General features: G+C 44.2%; 1 protein-coding gene across 2 annotated transcripts; it reads left to right on the plus strand.

Moving 5' to 3' along the window:
- The first annotated feature begins 740 nt into the window (after positions 1-740).
- TMEM39A (transmembrane protein 39A) lies at positions 741-27,245 on the plus strand. 2 transcript variants are annotated; one of them, XM_083593602.1, is made up of 9 exons: positions 741-970; positions 15,639-15,832; positions 17,465-17,687; positions 18,695-18,778; positions 21,458-21,612; positions 22,138-22,486; positions 23,995-24,182; positions 25,688-25,817; positions 26,936-27,245. In XM_083593602.1, the coding sequence occupies exons 2-9, from the start codon at positions 15,720-15,722 to the stop codon at positions 27,167-27,169; spliced, it is 1,476 nt and encodes a 491-aa protein (XP_083449728.1). In that variant the 5' UTR covers positions 741-970; positions 15,639-15,719; the 3' UTR covers positions 27,170-27,245. The 2 variants fall into 2 exon arrangements, with proteins under 2 accessions (XP_083449728.1, XP_083449729.1); XM_083593603.1 differs by having other exon boundaries at positions 25,688-25,808.
- Positions 27,246-27,458: the final 213 nt, after the last annotated feature.

The following is a 27,458-nucleotide window of genomic DNA, read 5'->3' on the forward strand; positions in this document are numbered from 1 at the left end:
CAGCCATCTCGTCCTCTGTCGTCCCCTTCTCCTTGTGCCCTCCATCTTTCCCAACATCAGGGTCTTTTCCAGGGAGTCTTCTCTTCTCATGAGGTGGCCAAAGTATTGGAGCCTCAGCTTCAGGATCTGTCCTTCCAGTGAGCACTCAGGGCTGATTTCCTTAAGAATAGATAGGTTTGATCTTCTTGCGGTCCATGGGACTCTCAAGAGTCTCCTCCAGCACCAGAATTCAAAAGCATCAATTCTTAGGCGATCAGCTCTCACTTCCATACATCACTACTGGGAAAACCATGGCTTTAACTATACGGACCTTTGCTGGCAAGGTGATGTCTCTGCTTTTTAAGATGCTGTCTAGGTTTGTTATTGCTTTTCTCCCAAGACACACCACATATAGGAGTATTTTATTCCAGTAGTTGCGTAGCAACCGCTTGAGCGAGGGGGAACCCGTGAGTGAGCGGATTTGGGGTGGGGACACGGCGTTGCTTTCAAGCGTACGCCTATGGTGCAACATATAGATAAATATATATCGCACAGACGACGCTTCCATCGTCGGCACCAGCCGAGCCGCTACCCGCCTCAGCCAAATGACGGGGGAAAGCGCCGGACGGGCAGCGGGCGTCCTTTGCCACTCCCAACATGGCCGCCGCAGCCGCCGCCGCCACTCACCTTCGCGCACTCTTCCCTTCCCGGGTTGGCCGCCGCCTCCGCCGCCCCTCCCTCGTCGCACGCTGATGAGCGCATCAGCCCCTCATTGCCACGTCTCTTCAGGGCGGCAGGAGCTGCAGTCGCCGCCGCCGCCGCTGCTGTCGCGGCGACAACGAGCAAAGGAGGGACAAGAGGAAACGGGGAGCCGGACCGGGACGTTCCGGGACGGGTCCCCTCCGCAGCCTGGCGGGCCCCCGAGAGCGGGCAGGCGGCTGCTGCTGCTGCTGCGGCGGCGGGACCCCCTCATGGTGCTGCTAGAGAGGCGGTGAGTGGGCGCGAGCGAGAGAGCGGCCGCTCCTTCCTTCCTTCCTTCCTTCCTTCCTTCCTTCCTTCCTTCCTTCCCTCCCTCCCTCACACTCGTGTTTTCCTCACGGCGAGGGGTGCGCGGACGGGGCGCCCCACCGTCCCAGGAAGGCCCTTCCAAGGGAGGAGGAGGAGGAGGAGGAAAGGGGAGCCTCCCCCGTCGGCCTAGCTCCCGCCCGCCTTTCTTTGTCTCTCAGCCAAAGGGGAAGACCTCCTTTTTTAAAATTTCCTCTCCTTCTCCTCTTTCTTCCCCCTTCTGCTGCTCTTCATCCATTCCTCTTTCCCGTTGGGTTAATTGCCAGTTTGCTGCTGCTCAGTTACTCACTGGCATCCCAACCCGCCCCCCTCTTCCCCAATACATACACTTTTCTTCCTCACGTGTCTTTCACTTCTTTCTTTTTCTCTCTCTCTCTTTCTTTCTTTCTCTCTCTCTCTCTCTCTCTCTTTCACTCTCAAACACCACTTGAGAATATTTCTTATTTACTTACTTATGCATTATTGATGGATTGATTTATAGGTTTCTATGCTGTCCTTCACGTAAGGATCGCAGGGCGGTTTGTGACATGAAAACACGTAAGAAGCAAAAACTATAGCCGCGTACACACACGCACCACGGTTTAAATGGCCATAGGTTGTATAATTAGCCACAGGCCCAGGGGAAAAGGAACACTTTTGCTTGGTGCCTAAAGGTAGGTAATGAAGGTGCCAGGCGAGCCTCCCTGGAGACAGCATTTCACAAGCAGGGAGCCACTTCAGAAAAGGCCCATTCTTATGTTGTGGCCTTACAGACATCGATTGCAGGGTCGAGATTGATTCATATGGGGAGAGGCGATTCTTCTTCCTCCTACCACTCCCCTTGATACAGTGTGGCACTCTTTCCCTCACCCAGTCCTATTTTTCTAGGAAAAGAGGTGCTGGACTTAACCACGAACACCTTCCTCATTCTCTTAGAATGCCAATGGCACCCACCTGAGAGGTGGCAGAACTGAGTTCCGGTGAGTTCCAGCTGAAAAAAGTCATGCCCCCACCTCATTCTTCAACCTCCCCCTTTTTCGTATAGGAATTAGGTTGCCTCGCATTTAAAATAAAGAAATGCCACCTCCCGTTCTCCTTGGGTGATATTATGGTTGTAGATGAAAACCTAGGGTTAACTAGTTTGTTCCCTCTGAATGTTGCTAGACTTCCAGCTTCCACCAGGCCAACCAGTTACTGGGGTGGTTGGAATTGTAGTCCAACAACACCTGAACACGATCCCTAGCTAACAGGACCAGTGGTCAGGGATGATGGGAGTTGTAGTCCCAAAACATCTGGAGGGCTGAGTTTACCTAGGCTGATATGTATGTTTTTCCATTCTGTGGAGGCTGTTGAGGCTTATTTAAACTCCTTTTTCTGTCTCCAAAAAAAGAAATCTGGACTTGAAAGGTTTGGCTCTGTATGTTAGTGTCAGGCACTTCAGGAGTATCCCTCAGAATCAGGCATTCAGCAGGAGCAAGTGACTAGCACATTTGACTGCCTCTCTAAACATTGTGTAATTTTGCCTAGGCTTCATCCTGTGCACACTTTATGGGGAAATAAGCCCGACTGAACTCAAAGAACTTCTGTCCGATTAGACATGTGGCACAAGATAAGGTTGCACATCTGCTAAGCAGTAAGGCTTGCCACATTTCAGTTAGAAGGACTAAACAGGTGGGTTCCAAACATACCAGAGCAAACCCAAAAAAACAGGTTCAGAATTCTGATCAATTTGGTGCCCATCTAAGCCAAAACAGACACTGAAACTGAAACAATTAAAGCATAATATTGTTACCGTACTCAAATGTGTGCAGTTTGCCTGTGTGAATGTAACTTGCATATGTGGGTAAGAATGGGATTTGCTTTTTTCAGTTATCCCCCAAATTTGCAGGTATTTGGGATCTGTCTTTCAAAACACCTCCAACAGAATTTGTGTTCATTAGGATCCACCTGTGGCTTCTGGCCCCAGTTGAGAAATTGCCCCAACAGGACAATGTTGATCAGCACCTTGAAAGTGTTAATTACAATGCAACCATTTACCTATGTTGTCATCAAAATGCACGTTAACACTACATTCCTAAATGTTGCTACCTCTGGAAGGAAATCCTGTGTGGATGATGGTGGTTGTTTTAAGGCGAAAGGTACTTTGAAATAATCTTCTGTGGTTTTGCTGGCTCAACATTAAATGACAAAATTTGTTATATTTTTAGTTCAGCCATGTATTCAGATGTAGTTAAGTAGGGCTTAACTCTCAGGAAGGTGAATTGCAGCTTTAATTTTCTAGTTTAAATAGCATCTCTTCCTACTATGTCAGGAAGCTATATCTTGTGGTCACTTGAACTCAGGAAGTGGCTCATGAATTTTGGACTAAAATAGGTTTGGTTTCGGTTTTACATTAGTGCACATGTGAATAATGTCTTCATGAATAATAGATATGAAATAATGAATAATTCTTATTCTTAAAAGGGTAAATTCCCATTACTGTGAATTCATTTTTCTGAAGAATAGGCAGGAGAGGTTGGACACTGGTGAAGATTGGAAAAACTGGGGATTTTTGGAAACAGACACAATGAAGGGAAGCTGCCTGCTCCATTTTGAAAAATATGCTAACGGAAAAGTTTATGAAGGGCCTACTTCTGACTTACACTCAGAAATTTCTTGATACGAAGGGTCACCAAACAGTGTTTTCATTTTTCTCAACCCTTAAAATGTGGGGATGCTCAACTTAATTTACAGCACTCTGAAACAAGTAGGTTAGCTGTCTCTCACAGATTTTCCATTTTGAAGTTGATCATTTGAATATTTCCATTGGTATCTGCAAAGGGCGTGTGCCTACTTAGGCTCCTTGTAATTACTGGTGAGGAATAGATATATGTATGCATCACTCTACTCTCTGCTAAGAACCATAGGCTGTGCTTACACGCAATGCCAACAAACCATGGCTATCAGCTGGTTTAGTATTCTGTGTTTACCTCCAAATTAACAATGAGTGAGAAGCCAGCTACTCTGATTTGTTTCTCTACTCCAGGGGTAGGCAACCTAAGGCCCGCGGGCCGGATGCAGACTAATCGCCTTCTCAATCCGGCCCACGGACGGTCCAGGAATTAGTGTGTTTTTACATGAGTAGAATGTGCCCTTTTATTTAAAATGCATCTCTGGGTTATTTGTGGGGCGTAGGAATTTGTTCATTCCCCCCCCCCCAAATATAGTCCAGCCCACCACATGGTCTGAGGGATGGTGGACCGGCCCACAGCTGAAAAAGGTTGCTGACCCCTGCTCTACTCCTTAGAAAAAGAGGAGCAAAGTGGGGACTCCTTGCTAATGTGCAGACTAATTAGATTTGTGGGTAGCGTTATGGACGAATGTGGCCATTGTTCAGTGAATCGAGTGTTGAGTTTAAATCCAATCTTTTTCATGTACAGTGTTGTGTTGCTGTGCAATCCTAGGTATAGCCAAGCTGTTGTAAGTGGTGTGTGCATTGGCAACAATACTGGTAAGGATCAACAAGGCCGTGGTGCTATATTCCTGGCTAGGAAACTGTTTTGATTCCTTCAGCTGGTTGTAGCAGTTGCCAGCTGCTGTTGCAAAGCAACTAGGCCATACTGTTTTTCAGTCCTAGGTATGTCTGAGCTTTGCCATGGGCTTTATGCACATGGACACCTGCATGGCAGTTTTAGTGGGTCACACCTTCTAGTTAGCGATCCTAAGAGTATTTTGAAATGAGACTTTAAAATAAGCATATTGATGATCGGAGTACTGATACTTGTGGTGATAAATGATTAGATTTCATCCTCATCTCTGATTTTAAAGACAAAATGTGCTAAGGCACAAAATATATATCCAAACTAATCCTTGTCACACCATCATCCTTTATATTTTTGTGAATATAAAAGTCTATTTTAAATGAAGTCTCTCTCTCTCTCTCTAGATATATATCTTCAAGGCTAAATGCTAAGAGTGGCGTTATCTCTCCGTTCTATCTGAATCAGGCTAGGTGTCTGAGGTTCTAGAACAGCGCCTAGAGGCATTAACGGGCTGGATTGGGGCCAGCAAATTAAAACTTTAGTCAGACAAGATGGCAGTATTATGCATGCAGAGTTTTCAAAGAACTGGAAAGACAAGGCTGCTTTGGATGGGATTGCACTCCCCAGAGAAGGGCAGGTTCATAGTTCAGATGTTTTGGCAAAATGATGGTTGGTGCTAAACAGGAAATGGAGAGAGAAGCCATGTACCAGAGGCTGGAAGGGGAGGAAAGCATGCAAGTCCATGACTCATTCATAATCTTCCAAACTATGTTGGAAAGGTGCCACTCTTTAAATATGCAATATCTTGCTCCCTTGGTTAGTTAAATTAAGAAGCAGGTGACATAGCTTCTTTGTTTTGGTTTTTTTAATTTTCCCCAAGCTCGGTTTCTAAATTGGTGCAACGTTACAAAATATAGTTCTGAATTTGGAAGTACTCGAAGGGTATGAACAGTGTTAGAAACTGGCACCTTAAACCTAGGTTATGGGCGCAACAAGAGATGTCACTTTTTTATAACAAGAATACAAAGCTGAAAATGAATGAACTGCAGCTAAAATCTTATGTTCATTTTTCACCTGGTCTATTCCTTCCCTTGCCCACCCCCCTAATATTCTTAAGAGGGTTTCTTCTCCAGTCTTCACAGAACAGCTGGAAGTGGGGAGGCAGAAAAAGGTCCTCCTTTCCTTCCACTCTGCAGTTTTAATCTGAAATTTTAGGCGCAGTACTGCACCCAGAGCTCAGAAATTGCTCGCGCTAATAAAATTCCCTGTCACAAAATGCGCCTAGAACAATGGGAGTTTCGAACACTGGATATAATCTGATGTAAGTATTACAATTTATGTAGTCATAAGAAGAGTATTTCAGGAAAGAATATTTTTTCCCATAATCTGCCTAATGGTTGCTTATGATTTCATTGGTGTCCTGAGCACACCCAGCCCAAGGAAGACTAACGGTGGGTAGCATAATTCTTTATTGACAAAGCACACAATTACAGTAGTTCCTAAGGTGCACAGAACATGTGCACATACTTCTGCCGACAAGTGGCTGGCATCCCCTCCTCAGGCTTATGGTCTGAGCTGGACTGTTGGTGTAACCACGTCTCCATCCAAACTCGGGTACCTCCATCTGACGGTCCACGTTCACCATCCAGGTACCCTGTCTTCCTCCTCTCCTGGTGCATCCTACCCTTCCTCTCACTCGGGCTCCTGTCCTGCATCCTGCATCCTTTCCCCATATGTTCCTGCTCAGACTCTTCCACTCCCTCCAGCCCTGACTCCTGTCTCGCAGGAGGCATAAACCCCATAAATCGCTGGTCCCTTCCCCTGGGTCAGCCTCTGGCCCTGCAGCCACCGCCACCAACAGTCCATCTCCTCTGCCCTGCCAGTTCACTTCGGTTCCATGTTTTCAATATGGGCACATTCAACCTTGCCCATAATCTTTCCTTCTCTGGCTTCACTGTATTTCACTGTGCAAAGGTCTTCTGCTCCCTCAAAAGATAATGCAACTATCTTGATTCCTCTCTTCCTTCCTTCAAATCTCACCTCGGAACTCAACCTTTTCCATAAAGCCTTTGACATAACCCCTTAGTTCCTACGCACTATGGTAACTAGGCATGGAACTAAGCCTAAATTAAATACATATGAACAGAAGCACCCACATGTTGTTTGATGTTTACCGCATCTCCTCTTTCTTTGTTGTAAGATTACACTGCAAGCTCCTCAGTATAGGAAAACCTTTTTTATACACTATAAAATATCACGCTTACTGATGGTGCTGTATAAATATAGGTTTACTTTTATCTTCCTTTAATCTAAGCAAACAAATGTTACATATGTTTCAGTAAATAATTATCCCCTATGTATTTAGTTAGGCTGATCTTCAACTCTCCTCCTGTAATAAATCCTGCTTGGTCACACTTGGTATGCAACTAGTCACTATTGATAAGAGGAAGTTGATTAATAGTTTATAAATCCTAGTTCAATAATGAGATTGGGTGGTAGAGGTGAATCAGAATCTCTCACTTAAAAGGATGTCCGCGCGCCCATCATTTTTGCAGAGGATTCCATGCAAACCTGTATGGGTTCCTCTGCTAAAACAGTTTGGTGGAGGACTTCCCAACTTCAAAATTTCAAAGCACCTTGCACATTGTGATGTCATGTGATTGACAGTAGTTTGGCCCATTCACCTGTCAAATATGACCAGGAACTGCCTGTGGAACCAAAAAGGTTTCTCACTCCTGCTTTATAAGTTTAGATCCAGACTTAGTCTGGTATTCAGTGTTAGTCATACTCAGAACAGATGTACTAAAATCAGTGGTCTTACGCAATTCATAGCACAGTCCCATACATGTCTGCTTAGAAGTAAGTCCTGTTGAGGTCAAAGGGGCTTACCTGCAGGTATGTGGTGCAGGTCATCAACCTAAGTTGGATATCACCCACCGTTCTAACTTCAGTCCCAGTGATTTCAGTAGGGTCTTCTCTAACCACGACTAAGTATGCATCCAAACTTGGTCTTTTTCCAGCACCTGTATCCCTTTCACTAGTGTCTCACTAGTCCAGAGGTCGCAAACATTTTGAGTGGGCACATTTGAGAATGTTGAGAAAGTAGTATAGGTGCATGTATTGTTAGAAACTGGGATAGGAATGCTAGGAGCTATGTGGCTCCTGGGACCTAGGCTGTGGGCGCCAAAACAAAATGTCTAGGCGCCTTTTTTCTTTCTACCCCGCTACCAGACCAGGCAGCCCACAATAACAACAAACAAAATGCTGCTGGGCCAGTCTGGGGGTCTTCAGGGTAGTGCAGCCGCTATACCCCACCAAACACCTCATTTGCCCGGCAGCAAAAAATATTATTATTATTATTATTATTATTATTATTATTATTATTATTATTATTATTGCTGCCTGGTGAATCAGGTGACTGCAGAGTAGTGCAGCAGCAAAAAATGTGTCTTTTCCTACCAGTCTACCTTGCCTTTTCCTACCAGTCTTCCTACCTGATTCACCTTGGGAATGCAGCAGCAAAAAAAAGGGGGGGAAGTGTATCTTTTGCTGCTGCGCTACTGGGCAGATCAGTTGTTTGGCGGGGTAGCGCAGCAGCAAGAGACATGCATCTTTTGCTGCCGCTGTACCTGGCAGACCAGCTGACTGCAACTAGGAAAGTGAAGATGCTAGGCACTAAGCATGGCTCCTGGACATTTCCATTCAGTCGCAAAATGTGACTGGCGCCTGGCTAATTTTGAATGCTGGAACATGGCAGCTGTAGTGTGTCTGACATAACACAAAATGGCTGCCACATGTAAAGAAATGGAAAGAGACAGAAACAGAAAAAGATGTGGGCATCCCCCTACCACTGCCAGTCTCATGCATTTTGGATTTTTGAGGAGATACTTACTGAGCCTTTTGCAGGCATCATAGGAGGTACTAGTGGGCACACCAGTACCCATGGGCACCAGGTTGGCAATCCCTGCTCTAATGTTTTCAATCAATTCATTTTTCTAAGCTCAATAAATGTAAACTGAGAGACCAGTTCCATGCTCTTGTTAAAATGGTGCTGTATAAATAATAAATACTAATAATGTAAACTGATATTTCTTAAAAGGATTCAATGAGTTTCTGTTGTGAAACAAAAATAAAAAATAGATTGAATCCAATCCATGTTAGTCATGACTAACAAGACCCATTGATTTCAGTGGGACTTATGTGTGACTACATTAAACTGGATCCATTCCAGTATATTTTTTAAAGAAATGTCCATCAAGACAAGGCACCAATCATGCAAATTATGTTGAAATGATATAAAATACCTCTATTTTTTGAATACTTTTAATTAGCCTATCCATCCATCTCCTGATTCTTAGGGTCATTAAAATCTCTTCCCGTCACTCAACATGTCATTTCTAGTGGTTTTCAATAGAAGCAAAAAAGATGTGTGCCAAGTTGACTGCTTGTACGTTAACAGAAAGAATGTGTATCCCTAATTCACACCTTGTAAAAATATATCTGCTTTCAGAATCAGCCTTAATTGTGAAAATGTCACCATGTGAAAAGCCTTTCTCTTGTTAACTCATTTCGTTTTCAAAATCCAGTCAGTACTTACGATTGCATCATATTATGCAAAAAACATTGCACTATTTTGTGCATTCTATTTAGATTATCTCACTTGTTTTGATTCTCTTATGGTGTGGAGTTCCTTGGTGGGTGGACAAGTTCTTCGTGGTGTTCATGAGGAGGGATAGGTCCCCACCTCCCTTCATTCATTTGGGCATGTGCCCTTCTGTGCATGCTACACTCTCTCTTGGACTACAGGAGAACAAATTATTTCTAGTAGCAATTAATAGAGAAGTGTAGCATGGTTTGCCAGTGCCTGGGGTGGATGCGCAATGCTTCAGCCCTCACTGCCGCCACCACCACTGGAATATGCCCCTACCCACTAGAGCCAAGCAGAACCACATTTCACTGCCTGCCCACCCACACGGGAGGCTGGCCGACGCAGCCCTTGGATCGCCCCAGCCTCACAAATTAGATTGGGACTGGCAGGGTGGCGTGCAAAGGATGCAACAGCCATGCTCCCTTCGATCCCTGCTTCGCAAAGCAAGGGAGAGACTGGTATCGAAAGGTACATGGCTGTTGCATCCTTCTCATATTGCCCTGCCGGGCAAATCATTCAGATCAGATTCCAGCCTTGCAAAGCAGCACAGGGCTGGCAGGGCAGCGTGAGGGGCCAAATGTGCCGCGCCCCCTAAAAAAATGTGCCCAGGGCCATCAGCCTGGCAACCCCCTCCACACTACGCCCCTGAATTAATGTGTTTTTCAACCTTGCTTCCATGCATAGTATCTTCTTCTGAGGCTGCTGCGTTCGTGTTGGCTTGTAAGAACTTGTTGATTTTTAATCACTTGTAAACATACCTTGTGGTGAAGCAATATGTTATGCAGACTGCATTGATCAGGTCTGTAGCTGCATAAATATCTGGGATAACACACATAATGGAATGAATGCACCAAAATAAGAATGACTTTGATTCAGAACAGAATGACTCTGTGAGCTTCCCCCAAGTTTGGAAAAACACAAATAGGTGGGAATTGCAGCATGCGTATACTTGGCAGAAACCATTTAGGGCTTCCCAAAGAAAATCAAGACCCTTGTGAAATTATTTGTTGCAGTGTGGTCCTATCTTCCTGGGACCTTAACTTCATGGTACTTGCAACCTTGCATGTGACTGGGAAAAGTTGCTTTTGGTGGGCATTAATCAGGTTGTGGCAGAAAAGCAGGTGGTTCCCCGACTTCCTACCTGCATGCTTTTGCCAGCTCCAAACTATCTCCATTATGGAAAAAGCTTCTGAGCTGTGCAAAACTGTCTAATACAGGGAAAGTCTAATACTTTTTCCTTCCCAGTACTGTTTACCAGCTCCTGGCTGCCCCCACTGATGGTGGCTCGTTGTGATTTTAATGGGTTGTTGGTGCCAAGTTTAAACATGGATTAAATATTTGCTACCCACACGTATACGTATGATCTTATCTCGGTTACAGAATTTAAATTGTCGCCTGCGCTTGGGCCAGCCCTGCTTCTGACTGTCTCTGGGAGTAGTCAGGTTTCATTTGTGTGAAGTAAACGGGCAAAGTCCCAGTGCTTGATGGTGGCCCACTTTTTGGCTAATACCTAAGCCTTAGTCCAATGTGTTAGATGTGGGGTTCCTTTTTAAGACAGCAGCTGTATAGGTTATGAGTAGTACAGCAAGAATGAACCACATAATACTGGTTCTGCTGGTGCACTGGCTACCAGTTTGTGCCCAATTCAAGGGATTAACTTTGGTTTATAAAGCTTTTAATGACTTAAGAGCCAAATATCTGAAGGAGTGCCTTCCTTGGTACTGTATTTGCAGGCCTGTGCCTGAGGGCCCAATGCAGCTAATCCATCTTGCTAGCAGAAGCACGCACAAGGACTTCCACAGTGACACTTCCTCCTCGACCACCAGATTGGCTTGGGTAGGTTGCGATAGCCCCCAGAATAGCGCACTGGGACAGAGAGGGGGAGATCTTACTATCAGGCAAGCTAAAATGATATTCCTAGTGCTGCGTTGAATTCTTCCCTTAGGATTGACTGAGGGGGTCTTTCTCATGGTTCTGCCAACGAGTGTGGCAGTTGAGAGGGAGCATAACGCAGAGCTTTCTCTGTGAGGGTGCCCCATTTTCCTGGAACTTTCTCCCCGTCAGTGGTGCATTGGTTGTCTACCACGTTAAGCTCCTTTGCATGTTTAATCACTTTTTTATGCTTGTGTGTGGAGGAGCTGCTGCTGAATTACTGATTTGGTTCCGTTGGCTGTAATTACGTTGTATATCCATGTGTTTATAATGTTAATTTTATATAGATTTGTACAGAAACACACACATCCAGGGAGCCTTTACGATGAAGGGCAGTTTAAAAGTTCAAAAATAATTAAGAGTAATGGTTCCTAATAAAACTGAAGGGTGCACAGTACAGTGGTGCCTCGCAAGACGAAAATAATCCGTTCCGCGAGTCTCTTCGTCTAGCGGTTTTTTCGTCTTGTGAAGCAACCCTATTAGCGGCTTAGCAGATTAGTGCTATTAGCAGCTTAGCGGCTTAGCGGCTAAAAGGCTATTAGCGGCTTAGAAAGGGGGGGGGAGCGAAAAAAATCGCAAGACTCGCAAGACGTTTTCGTCTTGCGAAGCAAGCCCATAGGGAAATTCGTCTTGCGAAGCGCATCGAAAAACGGAAAACCCTTTCGTCTAGCGGGTTTTTCGTCTTGCGAGGCATTCGTCTTGCAGGGCACCACTGTATGAGTAATTTGGCTACTGCATGTAAGCAGACATGGCAAGTTATCTGTATGTATTATGTTTATATGCAATGACACTGAATATGGTGTTTGCAGCACCAGTGAATACAACAGATAGAATTGCCTAACCATTAGCAAGACGAGGCCGAAGCGGTTTGCCAGTTCTTTTGATTTGTGGGCCTTCTACTATAAGAGGTGGAGTATATATACACATTTCAAATCAAGATTTCTTGCATAGTAAAAGTATTGCCTTACAGTATATTGGTCCAGTTCACACATAACGTTAAGCGAGTTAAAACTGTGAGCCTGGATGCAGACATAATGCTAGGCCAAACCATGGCTGTAACCCACCCAGGAACCTTAGGGTGAAGGGCGGATAATAAATTAGTAGTAGTAATAGTCCCTCATTCCATATGATAACAATTCAGTGTTAGAAACTGAGATATGAAAGCTAGGAGCTAAATGGCATGTTAAACCTAGGTTATGGGTGCAACAATGGAATGTCTAGGCACACTTTTTTATAACAAGAATACAAAGCTGAAAATGAATGAACTGCAGCTAAAATCTTATGTTCATTTTTCACATGTGCCTAGAACAATGGGAATTTCTAATGCTGTCACAATTGTCCAAAATCTAGCCACATTTTTCTCTATTACCTAGCTCTATCCAAAGCTTAACAGAAAAGTTTCCTTTTTAGCAAGTTTTTAAAATTCTACATTTTTTGATTAGTTGTTCTTGCGATGCCAGTAGAATCACTTTTTCTACCAAAGTGGCAGCTGTTTAGGATCTTGTCAGCCTTTGTCGCCAGTAATTCTGGCTTCCCTTTAATGCACATATGTGTTTGTGTTCTCTCACATAACATCATTTTCTCTATTCTCTTTAAAATGTTTATCTTTAGTCACAAAGCAGAAATCAGGGAATCTAAACAAAAAGTCAGTTTTATGTACATGCTGCTTTTTCCCCTACTAATAGTATTTTATTCTGATTGACAGTGTTATCCAAGGTCAGTAAATAAAAGATTTTGCCAACTTTGAACTCGAAAGTCCAGTGTGTCAATATGGAAGCTGGACTCCATAAGGCAAACAGTGTTGCTGCAATACATACAGGTCTTTAGACATACAAAATAATTGCAACTGAGCAAAGACTTGCCTCTACAGATCGTAACAGAATGTTGCATATATTTTAATTAAAGCTTTCAGTGATAAAACTAAGCACATTCTGATATCTCTCTCATTAGAATCAACAGGACTGAAGCACTTCTAATGTGGTTGGACCATGCCCCTATTTTGTAAAAGGCAGTTGAAAGTGAATCCATGCTGTCATGTGATGCAGTTACTAAATGATCCCAGGAAATCCGCCTAGATACGTATCCTGTCTTGTAGTTTTAATGTGGCAATAGATAACTCTTACCATGGGCAGGAATGTAGATAACAACACTGAGAGTAAGAAACAAGAAGTGATTAGGACATTGAGTTCTTATCCCCTGAATAAGGGGTAATATTTTGATCTAAGTTTGTATGGCCACAAAACCTATTTTGATATACAGAATGTTCTCATCTTTCATTTGCATCTTTTGGCAGCCCCACCATATCAACATGCTTGCTTCACATGTTAATTCTCAATAGAGGCCTATGCCTTGGCAGCTAAATGTCATCTTGTAGCATCTCAACTGGTCAAGTGAAGTAACGCCATAATCGAAGAGCGCTGCTAGTTCAATAGTTCATCTATTTTGGAATCCTGTTTCCAGCAGTGGCTCCAACTGCATGAGATTTCCAGCCAAATGTCTCCAGGATGCTCACAAGCAGAGCATGAAGACAAGGGACCTCCCTTGTTTTGATCCTTGGCAGCTAGTATCCAGAGGTGCAGTGCTTCTGAACATGGGCGCCCCTTTAGATTAATCAGTGACAAGTTTCTACGATCACTACGCTCCATGAACTTGTATTACCCCCTTTTGAAGTCATCCAAGACAAAGGCGATCTTCACAACTTACAGAATTCACTCTAATTATGCCTCATGGGAGGTACTCTCTTCTGTTAGTCCTAAATCAATTGCCATTTTCACTGTGCAACCCTGAGGTCTGGTATTGAGGAGGAAACAATTCTCTAGGCTGCTCAAGCACTTCCTCAAAGGGAAATTCCTATGGGAACTCCCTGCCCTGAGTGATCTGGTGCCTGTTAAAGGTTCATCTGCTTTGTCAGACATTTGCCAGTCGTATTTTCTGTGGCCTGCTTTTAGAAGTTCTTATTACATTACTTCTGACCTTGTTTTTTATAATGTTAGTTGCCTTGGGCATTATTAATGGAAAGGCAACGTACATATTTATGTACTAAAATACAACTAAATTAAGGGACTCCAACCCTTTGAGTTTTGTTGCCCTTCTCTGAACTTACACTGTAGATGAGGCAAGCAGAACTGTATACAGATCGCAAACGCAATGAACACCATAAACACATATTAGTTGTTTTTTTTTCCATTTTCTCCCCTACTAATCCCTAACATGGAATTGTCCTTTCGTTTTTGCTGTGTACCAAGTTGATTGTTTCTGTTCTGGGTTTTCACCATCCCAAATAAATCGGTGTCAGCCACAACCTAGGCCACATCATTGTTCATATAAACCTCCCAATAGGAAATGTTGTATGCTGGTTTTCAGCTTTCAATACTAATTTAATACAGGACCAATAGCTATTGCTGACAATTATTTTGAAGTAAAGGAGGAAAGCTTGTAATGATTGTTAGTCATGGCAACTTACTCCTTTGTGTGAGTCTAGATTACAACAATGTCATGCACATTGGTGGTGCTATAAAAATGGTCTGCAGTATGTGCCCTAACTATATTATCTTCCTAATTTTGGTGGCTATGTGGCCTTCCTAATGTCTACAATGTCTGTATTCCATCACTATTGACCATGCTTGCTGGGGTAGATGGGAAATAGGCATAGGACATTTGGAGAGGCCACAGATTCCCCATCTATCTTCTAACCTATAATGGTTATGTTCCCTGGCGTGTGCTGCGGGCGAGGTGTGGATTTCTACTCCCAGGTGGTAGTTGGGGATCAGTGAAAGTAGAAACAAAAGTGCAATTAATAGGCTGGGATCCAGAAATTCCAGGTACTGTCTCACATAGGCCATTGTTGTGAAACAACACTGTCTTCATTCCAATCCATCTTTTCCGATGTATCAGAGCGGAAATATAATTATTTGTTTTAGTAGGATCCAAAGTAACGTGCTTCAAGTTACACTTGCCAAAATGCCCTATTCATATGAGGGGTCCAGTAGCATTGACTTCTTTGCAGCTAGTCACCCATGTGAGGATTTTCTGCAGACATTTTGTTGAAGTCAAAACTCTCGGGTACTGCAGATTGTTAAGGAATGTTGCTAATATTTTAGATAAGAATATAAGAAGAGCCCTGCAAAATCGGACCAAAAACCAGTGTAGTCTTGCATCCTGTCCTTCCAATACCAATCCTAGGGGGATTTCACTTCATCCTTCCGATGGGAGAACTGCCTGTTGCTTCTTCTTTCTGTTTCCAGTTTTTTAAACTCAAGTTAGTACTCCATAAATCCTGTTGTCTTATCTCATGGCTGATAAGCTGGTTCAGGATTCTTTGTTGCAGGATTTTATTGAAAGTGTCTGAAGTACACCGTGCCAGCTGAATTCCTCTTATCCATATGCTTCTTGACACTTTGTAAAAGGCTAGTTTTGGGGCCATGGGAGTTATCTAAGGCACTTGGTTCATTTTAGCAGATGCTTGAGGCACAATTGAACTAACTAATTTCTTTCTTTCTTTTTCTCATTTGCAGAGCTGGAAAGTCTTGTGAATTGTTACCTAGATCTCAGGGCAAAGGCTGCCAGAGGTGGAAGAGGTGGATTGGTTCCTGGTCATGCCCGGTGGAAGGAGGGGACCCAGTCGGCAGCAGCTAAGCCGTTCAGCTTTGCCTTCTCTCCAGACGTTGGTTGGTGGGAACTGTGGCAACGGCACTAGTCTAAGAAACAGGTTAAGTCAAAACGTAATATTGTGGGCTTAAATGTGGGCGGCAGAACTTTTGTTATTACTTGTTATCATCAGGTCACACTTGGGTTCACAAGAATCTTGTTTCTTTACACTTGTTGTTGCCCTGAATTTGACAGTGTGTGTTTGCCTGACTCTGTGTTTGGCTCATTTTATATCTCATACTCCTGTTGGGCAATGGAGATTCAGGTGGGTTGCCGCCTCAGGCATTTGTGTGACCTGAAAGCCTTTACATACCCCTTCCCCTCAGGTGGCCCATCAGTTCCAGTTCGTAAGGTACAGCACACATGAAAAGAAAGCAATAGTTCTTATATCAAGGTTACACATACAAGTGTTTTCATCGAAGCATCTTTAAATGTTATATAAAACCAGTTGTTTTTTGTTCTTCTGGGCATTCCAAGAGTTGGCGCTCAGATTTGGATATTCACTGGGTCATGGGGTGTCTCTTCCAGCTAGTTGGATTTTAATTTCCAATTGTTCCTTCAAATTGTGGCCTTGACTTGAGCACTGCTCGTTAATAAACATTGCATATCATAGAAGTTTTGAAGGTTGAGAAAGCTAAGATAAGGAAGCCAGAGGATTGGAATGCACTGCTAGGCATCTAGTGTCAGGGGGTTGCTTGGTTACATTATCTTATTCTTGATACACCAGACAAAGCTGGAACAGGATTAGGCTGGGGAAAATCTGGTATCTCTGCTTGATGGTCTGAGCTCCATTTTTTCTGGCATTGGCTTCTGCAGAAGTGGAAAAACAAGGGGCGTCTGTGGAAGGACACAGGACATATGTGACGTGTGTTTCCATCCCACCATACTAAGCTAAAAAGTGTCAAATTCTTGACAAAGGCATGCATCGCACTTGCCTGTGGTGAGGTGCTACTCATCATTCATGTCACAGCCCATACTACCAGAGGCTGTGTGGAGAGAGAGAGAAATCACTTGTTCTAAATCATTGAGAGTGCTGTGTGTAGTACTTTGCCTTTTTGTGTTAAGGACTGTTCAGTGTAGTACAGTGGTTAAGCTGCATATCAAGAAGTGTCCAGTTCAGACCTTGCTTCTGTGATTTTCTTACTAGTTGACCTTAGACAAATATGCCCCATATCTGCAATATGGGGATGAACATATTGACCTATGTTAAAGAATTGTAAGGATCTCTTGAGGTAGTTAACATTGAACAATTTAAACCTGGTGTGGGAAACGGGATCTGGCCAGCACACCAGATCCTTTCTTTCTCCATCCCCCCTAGTGTTAGCTTTGCCAGGAGTGAGCAAACCTTGCAGGACTTTGGAACCGTTGGAGACCATGGTGGCACTTGCATCACTGAAGGTCAGTTGATTGACGGTGCTTGCAAAGTGCACTGTATTTGCAAGCAGCAATAACCAAGGTAGCATTTTGCAGGCGGCAACAATAGCTTGATTTGCCTGTTCTTGCAAAGGAAAAGTAGACCTTACAGGAGCCATGGCTAGAGCATGTGGGTGTTGCTTGGCCAAAATTGCAGGCAGAGGTTTCCCCCAGCATTGATTTAAATACTCTTAAATGCTAAGCATTTAACCCACAATAGGGTGAGATATCCCAGGAACACTGGCAAGAGTTAGTGACGTGTTGTTTCTCTCTTTTTCAGGAATGGTAGTGCTATCAGCCTCTCTGCTCCTCCAATTACAGCCTTGATCACCCCTGAGCCTGTGCGACACTGCCGAATCCCTGAGCTGCCTGTAGACGGGAACCTTCTGTTTGAGTTCTTCTTTTTCATCTACCTGCTGGTGGCCCTCTTTATTCAGTATATTAATATCTATAAGACCGTGTGGTGGTACCCATACAACCACCCTGCCTCCTGTACGTCACTGGTGAGTCCATGTTGCTGGCCGCATGCCCTTCTTGCAGTTTGCTTAGGGAAGTTTAATCATGGTGTCTCTGTAGCTCAGCTGACATCACCAAGTCTGCCATCCTTTCTTTTTCCCAGACATTATGAAATACACCCCTTTTCTCCCTCAAAGGCAGCCTTTGGGTTGCATCTTCTCAAGGCAGCTCTACACTTGGGGGAGTAGGAAGGAAGGGCATTTTGGAGCTTTTGGCCATGGGGTGTACTGTCTTTCAACATTCCTTAAACTAGCTGCCTTCCTCCCCTAAGGGGAGCAATGAATCTTCTGGACTTGCCTGTGAATTCCTGTTTTTATCAAGGGAACGAGGGCAGCCAGGTCTTCCCTCTACATGCTCTCTTTATTGGGTTACTATCTACTGGGCTAATGGAGTTCTAAAAGGTTCCCAATCTACCCCTCCCTCCTTGCTTTGTGACTCATCCTGACCTGGTCATTTTCCCACTTACAGCCCCTTCCCCCACCTCCTGTTTTCCTTCAAGGGAGTGAGGCTGTCGCCAGTGCAGTTTTGTGTGTTTGACCATTTTTCTCTTCATTTAATGTTTGAGTGTGAGTGTGTGTGTGTGTGTGTGTGCGCGCGCGTCACTGTAGTGTCTGGAGATTGATGGGAGAGTCCCTTCCTCCAGATCCCAAAGGCTGGCTTCACAACCCCAGAAGAGTGGGGCCTTTCCCCTTATGCTTACTGCCTTCCTTCCCTCAAAAAACCCCCAGAAATTCACAGGTAACTACAGAATGTCTGCTCCTAGGTTTTCCTTTCTAAGTGGCAGTTGTAAATACGGTAGCCTTCCCAAGCTGCTTCTATGTGCTTAATCTGTCCCCTTCTCTTCCCTCTTTATCTGGCAGACTTGGAATGGTTCACAGTGTGTCCTGGTTCTCCTTTATAGGAATTTCCATGCTTCTGCTATGTCATCTCAGCAGCTCCTGCCTTTCTGGCCTCTCCTTCACCCTGGTGAATACGCTGTTCTTTTCTCCTTTAGAACTTTCACCTCATTGATTACCATCTGGCAGCATTTATCACAGTGATGCTGGCGCGGAGGCTGGTATGGGCCCTCATCTCTGAGGTAATGTTGTCACAATTAACTCTCCCAAAGAAATCAGAGGTTTAGAAGGAGCTCAGTATGATGCTTGTCGTTTTTTTATTTGCCACACATGAAAAGCCTACATCGTGGGTAGGCAAACTAAGGCCCGGGGGCCAGATCCGGCCCAGTTGCCTTCTAAATCCGGCCTGTGGACGGTCCAGGAATCAGCATGTTTTTACATGAGTAGAATGTGTCCTTTTATTTAAAATGCATCTTTGGATTATTTGTGGGGCATAGGAATTTGTTCATTATTTTTTTTCAAAATATAGTCTGGCCCCACAAGGTCTGAGGGACAGTGGACCAGCCCCCTGCTGAAAAAGTTTGCTGACCCCTGGCCTACATGTTCACTCACCTTGGTGAAGTGCTGCCATTTACTGATGTTAACAGCTGCCACGTCAGGTGAAAAGAAAAGGAACTGTGGGAGGATTTGTTGGGAATAGTCTTAAATTTTAACAACCAGAAAGTGGATTAGCCCAGGGTGATTTGCACTAGTGGTAGAGTCAGTGAGGTTCCAATAGGAACCTATAGCAATACAGGCAGAGATTAAGTGAACAGCACTTCATTCAAGCAAGATTGACAGTGCCAGTAGAGGTTGCATCTTAAAAGTATTAACCAAGGGAGAAATTGTGAGATTAACAGACGAGCAAACAGGGTGTGATTCATTGGTGAGATATCTCTCGAGTGCCAGTTTGAAAGTCAGTTGTTCATAGGTCATTTTTAAATGTGCATGGCATTCCAAGTCCAAGCTTCTGATGACTTTATATAAGATTTTTGGGTTGAACAGAGTTTGGACTGTTGTTGATGGGGCATAAAATAGTGGTTCCTAGACCTCTGATACTGCATCTTCTGTTTCCAAAACTTACTTTGCTACAAGGATCTCAGATAGCTCTAGATGCTGCAACCTCTAAGGCCACTGGAAATTATGAGAAAGGTTAAGAAACAAAAGCACAACAAAACTAAAACAATGCAAAATAGACACTTAGGGCAAAGACACATTTGTCCAGCTTGGAAACCCTGTGTTGGAACTAAAATGTCTTCAGTTGTTTTGAGAAAGTGCAGATACAGTGATACCTCAGTTTTCGAACGTCTCCGTTGACGAACATTTCGGTTTTCGAACGCTGTAAACCTGGAAGTAAATGCTTCAGTTTTCAAACACACCTCGGAAATCAAACATGCCACACGACTTCTGCTGAGTGCAAGATCCTAAAACCTAGCTGTCGGCTATTGAGTTTTCTGTTTTCGAATGTTTCAGAACTCGAACGGTCTTCCAGAATGGATTACATTTGAAAACCGAGGTACCACTGTAGTGTGTATCTTTCCACAGAACAGGAGCAGCCACCCTGAAAGCCCTATTATGTATTACTGTGGAGCAGGCTTCTGAGATCTTTAGAGCTTGCAGACCTGAGGGATCTACTGGGTACATAAGGCAGTCTCTAAAGTAATCTGGTCCTGAGCTTTATAGGACCTTATGTTAGTACCAACACCTTGAATTTGGGTCCCAATGTCCCAGGACATGGAAATAACTCTTTCCATGATTCCTCTGATCTTGAATGCCGCTGCACGTGTTCATGACACCAACTCGAGCAGGGATAGCCAGCTTGATGCTGTTGTGCAACTCCCATCATCCCTGACCATTGGAGTCAATGGTCCATCTGGAGAGTAGAATGTTAGCTATCCCTGATCTAGAGCCTTGTTACCATAGACGTTTGGAAAAGGGAAGTGGTTGGCTCACTTGATCTGCGTTTGGTTAGCCTCACACTTTGGAGATGGTTGGGTCTGGTCTTAGATGGATCCCCAAGCATGGTCCTCAGAAATCCAGTGTTTGACACATGCACACACCCATCCAAAACAGGCATAGCCAGCCTTGTGTCCTCCAGATATTTTGAGCTCCCATCATCCCCAGCATGGCCAATGGTCAGATATAACAGGAGCTGTAGTCCACAGCATCAACCAAATTGGCTACTCCTGATTAAACAAACAATGAAAAAACAAGTTTTGTTGTTTACTGAAGGTACTATAGTGGGGTAGCACTCACCCCTTGTGGTAGGTTTTGTTTTGATTGGTTCTGAATCTTAACATTACAGTCATACCTTGGTTTTCTAACACCTTAGTTCTCGAATGTTTTGGCTCCCGAACACCGCAAACCTGGAAGTGACTGTTCCGGTTTGCGAACTATTTTTGGAAGGCGAACGTCTGGGGCTTCCGCGACTTCCGATTGGCTGCAGGAACTTCCTGCAGCCAATCAGAAGCCACACTTTGGTTTCTGAACATTTTGGAAGTCGGAATGGACTTCCGGAACGGATTCTGTTCGACTTCCAAGGTACAACTGTAATGTAAAGGAACATGTAATGCCATTTTTTCCCCGTCTCACTACTGTCAGAGAGAACACTAAGCTAGTATTTTACCCTCACAAACACCTGCAGTATTAAGGAGGATATAATTACTTGCTTTCAGTACTCTCCCCCAAAAAACTATATTTTAAGCATTCGTTACTATTTTGTTAAGTCTAGCAAAGAAATAAAATAAAAATGGTTTCCTTTTGGCTTTGAGAGCCATGCTATACCATGTGGGGATGGTAGGTCAGGCTGTTTCTTGGAATGTATTGCGGCATATAGGAAGAGAAACTGTAGGCCTGATGGTTCCTGGTGTTTGAATTTGCAGGCCTCTCAGGTGGGAACTACATCAGTGATTCACTACACAGCACTGATTTTGGCACGCCTGGTGCTGCTCACTTTGTGTGGATGGGTGCTCTGCTGGACACTAGTTAACCTTTTCCGTAGCCATTCTGTTCTGAATCTCCTCTTTCTTGGCTACCCGTGAGTATCATTCTCTTGTATCCTGAATGTAATAAATAGGAAAGGGTCCAAAAGTACAAGACATGACAAAGAGAAGCCCTGTTGATCCACACAAGATTGGCAGAGAATCGACAGGGTTAAAAGCCGCCAGTTGAATAGGTCTTTCGGGGGAAATGGGTAGGAGGAACATCTCAACATCTTTTCCCTGCTAGAATCATTATAAAGGTCAAGAGACATCTGGTCCATCGACTTAATGCAATATATGAGCCAATGAGGAAGAGTAGATTTTAAAGGTGGGTAGGAAAGGGGAGAAGAATGGCAGCAATTGAAGAGATAGAGCCAACACAGTGGTTGTGCTCCTTTACCTATGGCCTCACTGCCTAGCCCTGGGAGTTGAGGCATGCCACAAAAGTAGCACATGAGCGAATAACCTGGGTGCAGGAAATGCAAGCCTCTTGCTCAGGAAGCTCCTTTCAGATGTTCATGGTTGGAATGCCTAATATACCACAGGCTGTAATCTCACCCTTGCCTTTCCCTTCCCTGCAGGTTTGGTGTCTATGTCCCACTGTGCTGCTTCCACCAAGACAGCAGAACACAGCCTCTTCCCACAGACTGTGGCTATTTGGTGCAGGATCAGCTGGTAGATTCCGGTGCCACGGGGGTTGGCAGCCTCGTCAAGCCCAAAGACTTCCTCTCTCTCCTGAGAGAGTCCCTGAAAGAACAGTTCAACAACCCCGTGCCCATCCCCACACACAGCTGCCCCTTGTCTCCAGACCTCATTCGCAACGAGGTGGAATGCCTGAAAGCAGACTTCAACCGCAGAATCAAGGAGGTTCTATTCAACTCCCTCTTCAGTGCCTATTATGTGGCATTCCTGCCACTGTGCTTTGTGAAGGTAGCTGTTGCCCTGCTCCTTCATTGCTATTGCTGCTGCTGCCACCACCTTCTAAATCTTGTCTGTGGATTGTTAACACAGTGGGTTTCTGGTTAAATTTCCCTTTCTCTGTCTCCCCTCTGGCAGCCTGGATGGCAGAATGTGGCTTGATTCTGGAGTATCACTCCCAATTGGCAGATAGGTGTTGCCATACATGTAGTGCCGCTGTGGTTCGTCCACTCATTTTTCATCGCATCTATTAGCCCCGTCCTCTTTCCCAGACAACTGTAACAAGTATACAGTGGTACCTTGGTTCTCGAACTTAATCCTGAAACCGTTCGAAAACAAGGTAAGGTGCTGCTTCTGAATGGCTGCTGGAGCTTCCTGCACTCAAGCAGAAGCCGTGCCGGACGTTCAGCTTCCAAAAAACGTTTGCAAACCAGAACACCTACTTCAGGGTTTGTGGCATTCAGGAGCCAATTTGTTCGGGACCCAAGCCATTTGAGTACCAAGGTACCACTGTATTTTGGTACTGTTAGCAGGCATTTGATGCCCAGCTCACTTCATGATTTGGCAGTGCCTTCGGTGTTCATACTACTACTACTACTAGTAATAATAATAATAAAATTTTATTTATATTCTGCCCTCCCCAGCTGAAGCCAGGCTCAGAGTGGCTAACAACAATAAAAGTAGCACAGCGTTCTAAAATCAATTCAAAATCAAATTAATGGCAACCATTGGGCTAGAGTTCTGTGAGGATTACCAAAGGAGGGGGTCAGACTGTGCCTTGGCCAAAGGCCTGGTGGAACAGCTCTGTCTTGCAGGCCCTGCGGAAAGATGTCAAGTCCCACAGGGCCCTAGTCTCTTGTGACAGAGCGTTCCACCAGATCGGGGCCACAGCCGAAAAAGCCCTGGCTCTGCTTGAGGCCAGCCTAACCTCCCTGTGGCCCGGGACCTCCAAGATGTTTTTGTTTGAAGACCGTAAGGTCCTCCGTGGGACATACCAGGAGAGGCGATCCCATAGGTATGAGGGTCCTGGGCCGCATAGGGCTTTAAAGGTTAAAACCAGCACCTTAAACCTGATCCTGTACTCCACCGGGAGCCATTGCAGGATTTGAATTAATATGGTTAGAGAATAGGGGCAGCTGTGATATCCAGGCTGATTTACCAGAGACCTCAGAAAGCTGTCCAGATAGATCACTGGTGCTCTTATCAGACTGGTGTCTAATGGGCAGATTTGGACCTTCCACACCCAATCCAGTTTCTCTCTGTACCCAAGAAGCGTTCTCGGGCTTGTTTTACTTCCATGCCAGTGACCATGGATGTGCACATATTCCATAGTGGCATATACATTGGCTGTGCAAAAATTTCATGTAATGTATGCCAAGGAGAAAGGAGGATCTCAAGGAGTCCTTTGCTGGCCTTGCAGTTCCTAGTTAGCTACTTAAATCTATGGCTGTGGGGCACCGCCTTCCCACTCTTGAGATCTCTGGGGCGTTGGCATTAACACCCTCTTTGGTTTCTTGCAGAGCACACAGTACTATGACATGCGCTGGTCCTGTGAACACCTCATCATGGTGTGGATCAACGCCTTTGTCATGCTCACCACCCAGCTGCTTCCTCCCAAGTATTGTGACTTGCTACACAGATCAGCTGCCCACCTGGGCAAGTGGCAGAAGCTGGAACATGGTTCATACAGCAATGCCCCCCAGCACATGTGAGTGTGACCTCAAAGCATTTGTTGACAGGGGTCAAGGGAAAGTAAATAGGGCAGCTGAAGGTATCCTCATTTTGTACCTTTCTTTAGTTGGACCCAAGACTACATTGTCTGTGTCAGTATTCTTCAATGATTTTGTTGTGCGCCATACTTGCAGTTCCTGTTATTGAGATCTGTTTTTGATAGGCTTACCTGAGACTCTTTGCATAATTTATTGTGGTAACTGGCAGGGTGGGCGTTTTGTTTTGTTTTTTTGTCTTCTCATCCAGTGAGAATTGTAGGAAGAGGGCGCAGAGAACTAGTGTAACATCATTCTTCCTAGCTTAAATCACTTAACAGACAAATCACAAGTTTTCAAATCATCATTTCGTCTCATTTGAATTTAGGTGATCTAGTGCCTGCCCTTTAGGCAACAAAGTGAGTCACCCACAAATAAAACAGTGGATTCTACATACTTGGGGCACTGCCCAGGTATGGATAAAAATGGGTCCACAAACCAAACCAAAAATTGTGAGCACCCAGGACCCTACCTCTCTCTTTCAGTACATTTCTATTCTGAAGCAAGTCCTGTTGTGTTTAATTGGGCTTACTGCAAGGTAACTGCAAGCATGTGAATGCTTAATTGAAAGTATATCGGATTGAACTCAGTCGGACTTATCTCTGAGTAGACAGGCTTAGGTAAGGATTAGACTGTGATTCTTGACCTCACACTGTGGCTCGGGATAAATCCCTTGCTTCCCTCTCCCAGCTCCAAATTTGAAATTGGACAGGATAGGGTTCTTGCAGTTAATACAGGGCAGTTTCTGCCCTGTGCACATTAGTGGTACTAAAGCAGGCCTTCTCATCAAGTTAGCTTACTTCATTGCTAATCTTTCCAAAAAAGTCCACTTGTTTATTTCAGCTTTTAGTGTCTAGTTTTACATAATTTCATCTGTACACCTCCAGAGCAAAAATAAAGAAGAGAATTAGGATTCCTATGAAATTGGTTTTTACTTATTCAAATTCACATCTAATTGTACAATTGGCTGTAGGTTCAAAGTTGTAGTCCAAAATATTTTGGAGGGTATATGCAAAGCTATTTATGATTTTACCCTCGGGGTTTCTTTCCTTTTGTTCTTCAATATATACCTGAGGTATTTTTCTTTTCAGTTGCATATATTTTTAACCTACGTACAAGAAGATTGTCAGCTTTATTACATAACTCAATGTATCTTTGTTTTGTGTATTTTATGGCTACCAGTGAAAGATTCCACTTTCCAAAACAGAGTTGAAACCTCATATTTTATGTATGTGACCAATCTAATTCAGAATTTACAACTTGGTTGAAACCTCTTGCTGTTATTTCAGTGTCTACTGCTTGAAAATATGTGTATATAAATGCCTAAACAAATCAACACGAATTCGGGGTGTATATATTACCAAGTGTATATATAACATTTTGAATCGTGAAATTACTCTGGGTTGGCTTTCTGATGCTCACAGAGTCCCTTTGTCATACTCCACAGCTGGTCTGAGAGCACAATATGGCCACAGGGAGTGCTAGTGCGACATAGTCGATGCCTATACAAAGCAGTCGGGCCTTATAACGTAGCAGTGCCTTCAGATGTGTCCCATGCCCGCTTTTATGTAAGTACCGTAAGTATTATAACGTAAGAATTCATACGCCCCACCACCACACTTAAGCCCAATTTTTCTGACGCCTGCAAATAAATAAATGGATGTAACCTGCGGAATGGGCAAAAATGGCCCCCAAATAGTGGGAAAGCAGCTGACAATCCCAGGAGCCTTTGCAACTGCAATCCCATGAGTCTTTGAGGCCTGTTGGAGGGAGGGATTGTGGTGAAGTTGGGAGGATGATTGTGGGTTTTTGGTGGAGTTTGGCTTTTTAAGATGGCGTTCCCCACTATGCACAATTTCACATATACAGCAGTACCTGGGAATATAACCCGAGTAAGTTTTTGTAGTCCAAAAACAGCCGGAGACCCAAGATTGGGAAACCCTGTATTAGCCATATAACGGGGTGGATTTCAGTGTAGCGCTAAGCTGAGTAGTAGTAGTAGTAATCATAATCATAATATTTCATTATTTATACTCCACCCATCTGACTGGGCTTCCCCTGCCACTCTGGGCAGCTCCCAACAGAATATTAAAAAAACGATAAAACATCAAACATTAAAAACTTCCCTAAACAGGCTTGCTTTCAGATGTCTTCTAAAAGTCAGATAGTTGTTTACTTCCTTGACATCTGATGGGAGGGCATTCCACAGGGCAGGTGCCACCACCATGAAGGCCCTCTGCCTGGTTCCCTGTAACTTGGCTTCTTGCAGTGAGAGAACCACCAGAAGGCCCTCGGAGCTGGACCTCAGTATCCGGGCTGAATTCTGGGCGTGGAGACGCTTCTTCAGATATACTGAGACTCTTCCGTCAGCACAAGCATTACTGCTTGCCCGACAGAATGATCTCACATCTCCTTGCCTCTAGAGAAGGTTTGGGATAGGCGCATGGTGGGGGGGAAGCCCTGTTGCACTAGCACAAGTCCTCGCACGGCTTCCTCTAGCAGAACCTAGTATTTGAATCTGATCCAGTGGTTCAAATAACAGAACCACACAGCAATGTTCTTAGTGGCTACAGCCCTTGGGCTTCAGATGCAGTTGTTGGGCCTCTATTTCTTTTCCCCTGCCCCCAAGAATTCGGTTTTCATAAAACGGTCTGCTTTCTGACCCTTCAAGCACTGTTTTTTTCCCTCCCTACAGTTCCTCTTTCACCGTCCATTACGGCTTCTCAACCTGCTGATTCTCATTGAAGGCAGCGTGGTCTGCTATCAGCTCTACTCCCTGTTGCGGTCAGAGAAGTGGAACCATACCCTTTCCATGGCCCTGATCCTCTTCTGCAATTACTATGTCTTATTTAAACTCCTGCGGGACCGTATAGTGTTGGGCAGGGCATACTCGTATCCTCTGAACAGCTACGGATTAAAAGCCCATTAATCACCTGAAGAAGGGAAGGATATTTTCATACAGTTCTATTTTTTCCTTGCAACTGTTTATAAATATTTAAAAAATATTTTATATTTTGTATACTGCTGGTTTTTTTTGTGGGCTAAGGAAGGGCCAAGTGGCAATTAAATGTCGCTATATAAACAAGGTGTTATTTTATATAAAGCAATCATTGTGTATATACTGTATTATCAACATACATCTATGAAGCAAGAGCATTGTATGTGTGGTCACTCCATCTACTTTGCATGCACAAGCTTAGAGTCCCTGTTCCCCCCCC

Source organism: Podarcis filfolensis (assembly GCF_964270895.1).
Source record: "Podarcis filfolensis genome assembly, chromosome: 17".
Lineage (NCBI taxonomy): Eukaryota > Metazoa > Chordata > Lepidosauria > Squamata > Lacertidae > Podarcis > Podarcis filfolensis.